The 9,559-nt window shown below is 43.0% G+C and overlaps 1 protein-coding gene across 3 annotated transcripts in view; it reads left to right on the top strand.

The window, feature by feature from the left end:
• Nucleotides 1-8,978, top strand: part of LOC143280495 (methyltransferase-like protein 27) — a 33,892-nt gene extending 24,914 nt beyond the window's left edge. For 2 of the 3 annotated variants that reach the window (XM_076585155.1, XM_076585154.1), the window contains exons 4-6: nt 3,860-3,995; nt 5,586-5,678; nt 8,455-8,978. In XM_076585155.1, coding sequence (XP_076441270.1) covers nt 3,860-3,995; nt 5,586-5,678; nt 8,455-8,642 — 417 coding nt within the window. In that variant the 3' untranslated portion in view covers nt 8,643-8,978. Of the gene's footprint in view, nt 1-3,859; nt 3,996-5,585; nt 5,696-8,454 lie in introns of all 3 variants that reach the window. The other variant, XM_076585156.1, reaches the window with a different exon arrangement.
• Nucleotides 8,979-9,559: the final 581 nt, after the last annotated feature.

Below are 9,559 nucleotides of genomic sequence, written 5' to 3'. Positions count from 1 at the left end.
TTGATGATGGTGTTGAGGATGATGATGATGATGGTGGTGGTGATGATGGTGTTGAGGATGATGATGATGGTGGTGGTGGTGATGATGGTGATGGTGATGATGATGATGATGATGGTGGTGGTGATGATGATGATGATGGTGTTGATGATGGTGTTGAGGATGATGATGATGATGTTGGTGGTGATGATGGTGATGATGATGATGGTGTTGATGATTGTGACGAGGATGGTAACCGGATAGGCGGTGAGTGGGTGGTCATTAGTGGGATGATGATGGTGGTGGTGGTGGTGGTGATGATGATGATGATGATGATGATGATGTGGATGATGGTGATGATGACCGCGACAACAGATGTGTGTTTATGTCTTAACATGATAATGTTTCAAACTGAATTAGGGACAAAGTAGAGACTTTTGCACCGTTACTTTTGCGATTATTGCATACAGTTATTTGTACTTCCTAGAGGGTGTTTTTAGGTGCTTTAATGACCGTAATTGTCGTCCATGTTTTCTATTGAAATAATCATATTGAGAATACAAGATAGTTAATGAATACAAAAAACAAAAAAAAGAGCACATCAGTGTGAAACTCCCGGCTCGCTTACAGGATTCGAACTCGTGGACATTCACTCTCTTATCAAGTGCTTTACAACCACAAGACCACCGCTGCTTGTTGAACTGCTTATTAATTGATTATAGTCTAGCCGACCGCACAGGGCCATATCAGGACTGCCAAACCATACAGATGCTCAACCAAATCAACACGTAGCTGTCACATCTGCACACACACACACACACACACACACACACACACACACACACACACACACACACACACACACACACACACACACACAGAGGCAAACCCACAAAACACAGTTCAGGACACATTATCCTTACCATTTAGGTCCAAATAAGACTGAAGTGTGCAGAAGATGCCAGCCTTTCTGCTTAGTTCATCATCCCCAGATTACACAAAATCGTAAAAAAAAAAATCAAAAAAAAAGATAAAAATTACTTCAAAGCCAACCCCCTCCCCCCCCACCCCCCTCCCCCCAAAAAAAAGAAAAAAAAGAAAGAAAAAGAGAACAACCATAAAAAAGGCCATATAGGCAAATAACACTGCAGAATGGACAGCTAGTGCCTCATCCCAGTGGTTACAATTTCACTATCAAACCGCCAGAGCAAAACAACACAGACATTAAATCATAGACTGTCGGGGAAAAAAGAAAAAAAAAGTTTCTAGGCCTGCTCGAAAAAAAAGAAAAAGGGGAATGGACTGGGAAGGAAAACAAAAAGAAGGAGACAACTATGAAGGCAGAAATAAAGAGCAATAGAAAAGAGGAAATTTCTAGCACAGACTTTCCAGAAGGTGAGGATACCATTTATACTGAAAAAAAAAAATCTTTCTCTGAATAAATTTTTAACGGTCTCCTTCTCCAACTTTCCATCACATGTTATCGTGTATTGTTGATTGAATATAGGATTGAACGGTTAGGTCAACAACTTGAAACAAAATGGCGTCGTTCGCGTTCGCGAAGAATATGAGCACGCGCTTCGAATATGTATAAATACGTGTACGCAGTTGATTTTTGCCCATGACCTTCAGGGCTCAGCCAATAGATCTATAAAGTCCGCTCGTATTGATTTGAGTATTTTCCGAAAAAGACCACTTTGGCGAATGAACATAGTGAAAGCCCTGTACACTGAGAGTAAAACACACAAGCTTTTTATGTATTGAGTGTAATTTGAAAATGTAATGTTTAAGATGAGAAAGATCAGTTTAAAGCAAATTAAGTCCCCTAGCATTAATTACAGATTAATTTCCTTTTTTTTTACTATCTGCACCAAAGACATGCAAAATAAATATAACTTCCATGCTTAGCAAAAGAAGTTCCTGTTTGAAGAGAAAAAAAAAAAGAGAGATAAAAATGACTGTTCTTGTTGTTGTGTCAGAATATCAGATCAAAGTGCCAAGTTTAGAGAATTTAAAAAAAAAAATATATATATATAACAGTAAATTCAGTTTGCATGTAATCAGGCTTTTAAAAAAAAAATGTTGTGCCCATCCCAGAGGTGCAATATTGTTTTAAACTGGATGACTGGAAAGAACTGAATTTTTCTTATTTTGATGCCAAATTTGGTGTCAACTGACAAAGTAGTTGCAGAGAAAATGGCAATGTTAAAGTTTACCACGGACACACAGACACACACACATACACAGACACACACACACACGCACACACACACACACACACACACACACACACACACACAGACAACCGAACACCGGGTTAAAACATAGACTCACTTTGTTTACACAAGTGAGCCAAAAGAGATCGGTATATTTGCCCAAGGGCAGTCAGGGATGCAGAACAAAGAACAAAGTCGAGAAAAGAGTATTTCGCAGAACTGCTGGCTTCTACACAATACGAAGAGATATTTTACACCACAGAGGCAATTCATATATTTTTAGTTGTTGTATGTTTTTGTTTTTGTTTTTATAATTATTATTGTTATTTTATTTTATGGTCAGACGTGGCAAAAATTCGATTGTTCATCGTTTTATTGAGGACATGAAAATGTGTTACACCACATGTTTCGCTCTTAAAAGTTTATGACCGCGGTATGCCATTTGTTTGTTTTCAAACTGTTATTTCAATATTTTCAAGTCACAAACACATACACACACATGTCTCTCTTTCTGTCTGACCTTCTCTCTGTCTATGTCTCTCTCCCATATATCTTCAGTTTTGTCAACTGAGGCATGTTCCGATATTTTACCCAGTGGCATTATAACGCTGACAGAAAGACAGGGAAAACTCAGGGAATATATACCAAAGTGGATTTAGACAGCTTCTTTTACCACCCACTTTCAGAAAAAAAAAGTTTCAATGCTGCAAAACACTGTTGACCATTCCAGGTCCATGCATGCTGTGATTCCGTGAGACTAAGATCCGAACCCGGGACCTTCAGATTGAAAGTCCAACGCTTTAACCACTTGGCTATTGCGCCCGTCAGTACATACAACTAATCTTAATGGATCAGTTTTTTGTTCTGAGGAAGGTCGTGAAACACCACGGAAATTAAAATTTTCTTTCGATTCCGAGTAAGGACACGTTCTTCTGAATGTATCCCGAATCAGTTTAGTTTCAGTTTTCAGTTTCAAATTTTCAAGGAGGCGTCACTGCGTTCGGATAAATCCATAATTATACGTTACCCCACATCTGCAAGGCAGATGCCTGGCCAGGCAGCGTAACCCAGCGCTCTTAGTCAGGCCTTGAGTGCATACATGTTATTATCAGAGTGGCTTTTTTTCTACAGAATTTTGCCAGAGGACAACACTTCCGTTGCCTTGGGTTCTTTTCCAGTTCGCCAAGTACGCGGCTCACACAACCTTGAGGTAGACGCTCAGTTTGGTTTTCCAGTCAAACTTGGGAGAAAGGGCGAGAGAGGGAGATCCGAACACCCTGACGGACTCTGTAATGGCACCTTCCTCTTTCCCAGATCAGATAACCCATACCACGTCTAACCCTGACTGTGTGTGTGTGTGTGTGTGTGTGTGTGTGTGTGTGTGTGTGTGTGTGTGTGTGTGTGTGCCTAAAGTGACAAAAGTCTAATGCTACCTATGTGTGTGTGTGTGCGTGTGCGTGTGTGTGTGTGTGTGTGTGCCTAAAGTAACAAAAGTCTAATGCTAGCTGTGTGTGTCCCAAAAGTAACAAAAGTCTAACGCTGATTTTATGTGTGTGCCAAAAGTAACAAAAGTCTAATGCTGACTCTGTGTGTGCTGACTCTGTGTGTGCCTAAAGTAACAAAAGTCAAACGCTGGTTGTGTGTGTGTGTGTGCCTGGCTGTGGCAGATGCTGGACCTCGGCTTCAAGGTACTGGACGGCCTGGACCCATCGGCAGAGATGCTGAAAGTGGCGGAGGAGAAACGGGTGTACCGACACACCTACACCTGTTACCTCACGGGCGAACCTTCCCAAATCCCCGCTGGTACACACACATATAGACAGATATATGCATGCAAGCATTCATTCATTCATACATACACATAGACACACGTCTTACACACACACACACACACACACACACACACACACACATATATATATACACACACACACACATATATATATATATATATGCGTGTGTGTGTGTGTGTGTGTGTGTGTGTGTGTTTATGTATGTGCATATTCCGAACCATAACCTGTTGGGCTCATTGGATGATGCATGGCATGCTATTTAAAAAAACAAAACAAAAAAAAAAAAACCCAAAGCCCAGATGTCTTCGTATTCCATGAAGCAAAGTACATATAGGAAGCACCAAAACAGCGTTCACAACTAGATGGAAACCACTTACACAAGCAAAGAGAACCTCCCTATATCTTGGCAGGGACCTCTTTTTTTTTTTTCCTGAAGGAAATGTTTCTCAACACGAACAGAACACAGAAGGTGAAAACCAGAATCAGAGATAAAACAACAACATCTTTAACTCTCTCCATACGAACGGTGAAAGAGACGACGTTAACAGCGTTTCAGCCCAATTACCATCATCAAAATATTGCAAGCGGAAGGCTCTTATACTGAAGAGGTGAATGTTGACAAAGAATACCACAGTTCTTACGACGGAAGCTAAAGGTTGGGTCATTCAGACACCCACTGGACATCCGAGGGGTCTGTGTAGAGGAGAAGAGAGGACAGGCCGTACTGAGTGAGTTAATTAACATCGTCTTAAAATTGACACGTGGAAAAAAAAAAATGCAAGACTGCCTATGGGTGGCCAGTTAGTTACAAGGGACAGTGATCAAACAGGGGAGTAAATGGAACTCTTGAAAGTAAATTCACAGATTAAAAAAAAAAAGGACACAAAATAAGAGCTCCCTACCGAGATATGGGAATGTTCTCTTTGCTTGAGGAAGTGTGGTTTCTGTCTGGTTGGCTGTCAGGAGCGGGTAGCAAGCCCGATGAGCACGACATAGTGCGAAACAGCTGTCGCTTGCTGTGCAAACCAACCTTCCTTTTGGAGGTACATCAGGACCAACATGAGCATAAGTGAGGGCTTTTTCTTTTCTTTTTCTTTTTTTTTTTTTTTTTTTTTTAACTATCACCACACCCCAAATGCGAATACAGTTTTAAAGGTAAAAAAGCTAACCAAGACTGTTCACACACACACACACACACACACACACAGACGTTCAATCGTATACACGTATGTACAAGCAGTACTTCATAAGGCACGACTGTTTTTGCCGCACCATGTAGGCAGCTATGACCATTATCATGATGATTGTATTATCAACATCATCACCATCATATTCGATAGTGTGATGATGATGATGATTGTTGTTGTTGTTAGGCGGCAATACAAGGGCATCCAGGAGTCATGACCTGGGTGCGGCCCGGCCCCCTTAGAATGTAAGGAGTTAAGTAAGGGCCGAAACACTTGACTGAGGGGGGGCTTCTTCTCTGAAGACCTTGTACTGTCCAGCTCTCCCTAGCGTCTCTTATCAATGTTAGCATTGTTCTTAGTAGTAGTAGTAGTGGTAGTGGTGGTGGTAGGTGACATTATTATCTATTCCCCAGATGCCTACGATTGTCTGACCATGGTGGGGGTTCTTGGACACGGGTGTTTGCAGTGTGACGCGTTTGAGGAGATGTGCAGAATTGTCAAACCAGGTGAACACTATCAGCAGGTGGTTTTTTTTTTTTTGTTTGTTTTTTTTTTTTTTTAATAATCTGGATGCACAAACAATTTTATCTGTTCTTGTCTCTGTCTTTGTGTGTGTGTGTGTGTGTGTGTGTGTGTGTGTGTGTGTGTATCTCTCTCTCTCCGTGCTTTATCTTTGTTTATTTGGTATTGCTTTGTGTAGACCCTATTCAGGGTGGGGACTTGATGTAAAAAAAAAAAAAAAAAAAAAAAAAAAAAAAAAAAAGCACATCAGTGCTTATCTATTATCCATGAAAAAATATCAATAAAGAATTTCGTCTCGTCATGTCTTGTCTTTTCTCTCTCTCCCTCTCTCTCCCTCTGTCTGTCTCTCTGTCTCTCTCTGTCTCTCTCACTCTGTGCTTTATCTTTGCTTATTTGGTATTGCGATGTGTAGACCCTATTCAGGGCGGGGACTGGATGTAAAAAAAGCACACCAGTGCTTATCTATTATCCATGAAATAAAGAATTTCGTCTTGTCTCGTCTTGTCTCTCTCTCTCTCTCTCTCTCTCTCTCTCTCTCTCTCTCTCTCTCTCTCTCTCTCTGTGCTTTATCTTTATTTAGTATTGCGTAGTGTAGACCCTATTCAGGGCGGGGACTGGATGTAAAAAAAGCACACCAGTGCTTATCTCTTATCCCTGAAATAAAGAATTTCGTCTTGTCTCGTCTTGTCCTCTCTCTCTTTCTCTTTATATATATATATATATATATATATCTATTATCTATTTATCTATCTATCTATCTATCTATCTATCTATCTATCTATATATATATATATATATATATATATGTATATATATATTAAACTGAGCGACTGACCTAGACTGATTGATAAACTGATGGACTTAACTTGATATCAATCGACTGATTTTCTGGCTTTGCTAGCAGGATCGTTTGACATGGAAATGAGTAAGTGACTTGGGCTGGCTGACTGACGGGCGCAATAGCTGAATGGTTAAAGCGTTGGGCTGTCAATCTGAGGGTCCCGGGTTCGAATCACGGTGACGGCGCCTGGCGGGTCAAGGGTGGAGATTTTTACGATCTCCCAGGTCAACATATGTGCAGACCTGCCAGTGCCTGAACCCCCTTCGTGTGTATACGCAAGCAGAAGATCAAATACGCACGATAAAGACCCTGTAATCCATGTCAGCGTTCGGTGGGTTAGGGAGACAAGAACATACCCAGCATGCACACCCCCGAAAGCGGAGTATTGCTGCCTACATGGCGGGGTAAAAACGGTCATACGCGTAAAAGCCCACTCGCGTGTATACGAGTGAACGTGGGAGTTGCAGCCCACGAACGCAAAAGAAAAGAAGAAAAGAAAAGGGCTGGCAGACTGGTTGGTTGATCGATCGTTTGATTTGTTGACCGATTTATTGATTGATATCATGATTACGACGCTCTGCCCGAGAGAAGTGGCGATTGATTTATCGATCGATTTGGTTTGATTTTGTTGACTGATTTATAGATTTCTTGATTGATTGACTGATCGATCGATTCCCATGGTCGCCCCATTTGGGCACAGGAATATTTATGATTGATTTGTCAGTTCATGGGGGATTGATTTATTGCTTGCTTGAATGATTTCCTGGTTACACCCTGTCATACAAGATCAACTGATTTGTCAAATGACTTGGTTTGTCGATTAAATTGGGATTGATTTTTTTTTTGATTGGTTGATTGATTTAGTTGTTGATTTTCACCACCCCCACCCCCACACCCCACCCCCTTTTAACGCAGGAGCAATTGATTTGTCAGTTGATTGGTGTATTGTATATATGTATATGATAGTCAGTCGTGTCCGACTATGACCATCAGAACAGCAGAGGAGGCAACTGCTGTTCCGACTATCTGGGCTAGAATTTGATTATAGTGGAGAGTGTCTTGCCCATGTTACATCCCCACTCTCTCGGCCAAGAGGGTTTTAGGACAGTCGGCCTTGGGATGGTTCCCAAAGACCAACTAGCCCGCAAGGCTGCAGCACTAAGAGCCAGTGCAATTTTGCCTCCTAGTTTGAGAGTCACATAGTCCTTCACAAAAGACTAAGCTGTAAATGGTTTCCCATTGACTGGAGAAACCGTTGATAATACAGCTCTCACTTTGCTGTTGGCCCAACAGTAAACTTATGTCAATCTGTGATATAAGCCGAGTGTTGGGCCTCAAGTTGATTGGTATTGGTTTGTTATTTGATTGATTAGCTAACTGATTGATTGATTGGCTTGTCGATGAATCGATTGCCACCCATACCACGCAGGAGAGATTGATATGTAATGCTTCTTATTTTGTCGACTGATAATGCTCTGAACGGCCTCATCAGCGCGTTAGGTTTGTGCGAAGATTAGGCACATTCTCTCTCTCTCTCTCTCTTTTTTTTTTTTTTTAATATTTTTTTTACAGCAGATGTAATTGTAGCGTGTATTATGGGTCAGTCTGACGTTTTGTACACCACCATGACACTGAAAGTTGAAACTTGGGGAGTTGATTTGACACATAAGAGTCCCTGACAGTTAAAAAAAAGAAGAAAAAAAAGAAGAAATTTGGAATCGATTTGTTGGTTGATTTATTCACTGGTTTCCCCTGAAGCTTGACATTGGGACTGATATGACACCTCCCTGAAAGTGAAACTAAAAAAAAAAAAAAAAAAAAAGATTGGGATCGATTTGTTGGTTGTTTGGTTGGTTGGTTTATTGATTGATTGATTGATTGATTCCCTGACTTGACTACACTCTCTGCCTGTCACGCAGGAGGCTACATCGTCAACTGCATGCGGAGGGCCTACCTGCAGGAGGTGCCAGACTACATCCAGAACTGGGAGCCTCTGAAGGAGAGGCTGGAGCGGGAGGGGAGGTGGAGGGTGGTGAAGATGGACCCCTACCCCGACCACTTCATTGGCCACGAGGGGCTGCTGATGGTGCTGCAAGTGCTGCAGTGATGAGGGAGGAGGAATATTGCTGCAGTGATGAGGGATGAGGGATATTGCTGCAGTGGTGAGGGGTGAGGGATACTGCTGCAGTGATGAAGGATGAGGGATACTGCAGGGATGAGGGGATGCTGCTGCAGTGATGAGGGAGGAGGGGGTGCTGCTGCAGTGATGAGGGGTGAGGGATACTGCTGCAGGGATGAGGGATATTGCTGCAGTGATGAGGGATACTGCTGCAGTGATGAGGGATACTGCTGCAGTGGTGCGGGGTGAGGGATATTGCTGCAGTGGTGAGGGGTGAGGATGCTGCAGTGATGAGGGAGGAGAGGATGCTGCTGCAGGGATCAGGGGATGCTGCTGCAGTGATGAGGGAGGAGGGGGTGCTGCTGCAGTGATGAGGGATGCTGCAGTGATGAGGGAGGAGGGGATGCTGCAGTGGTGATGAGGGATGAGGGGTGCTGCTGCAGTGATGAGGGAGGAGGGGGTGCTGCTGCAGTGATGAGGGATGAGGGGATACTGCTGCAGTGATGAGGGGATGCTGCTGCAGGGATGAGGGATGCTGCAGTGGTGAGGGGTGAGGATGCTGCTGCAGTGATGAGGGATGCTGCAGTTATGAGGGATGACGGATACATCTGCAGTAATGAGGGAGGAGGGGATGCTGCTGCAGTGATGAGGGATGAGGGATATTGCTGCAGTGGTGAGGGGCTGCTGCAGTGATGAGGGATGAGGGATATTGCTGCAGTGGTAAGGGGTGAGGATGCTGCTGCAGTGATGAGGGATATTGCTGCAGTGGTGAGGGGTGAGGGGGTACTGCTGCAGTGATGAGGGATGAGGGATATTGCTGCAGTGGTAAGGGGTGAGGATGCTGCTGCAGTGATGAGGGGTGAGGGATACTGCTGCAGTGATGAGGGATGAGGGATACTGCTGCA

This window comes from Babylonia areolata, chromosome 3 (assembly GCF_041734735.1).
Source record: "Babylonia areolata isolate BAREFJ2019XMU chromosome 3, ASM4173473v1, whole genome shotgun sequence".
In the NCBI taxonomy this organism is placed as follows: domain Eukaryota; kingdom Metazoa; phylum Mollusca; class Gastropoda; order Neogastropoda; family Buccinidae; genus Babylonia; species Babylonia areolata.
Note: the sequence above shows the minus strand (reverse complement) of the source record. Positions and strands in the feature narration are given on the sequence as shown.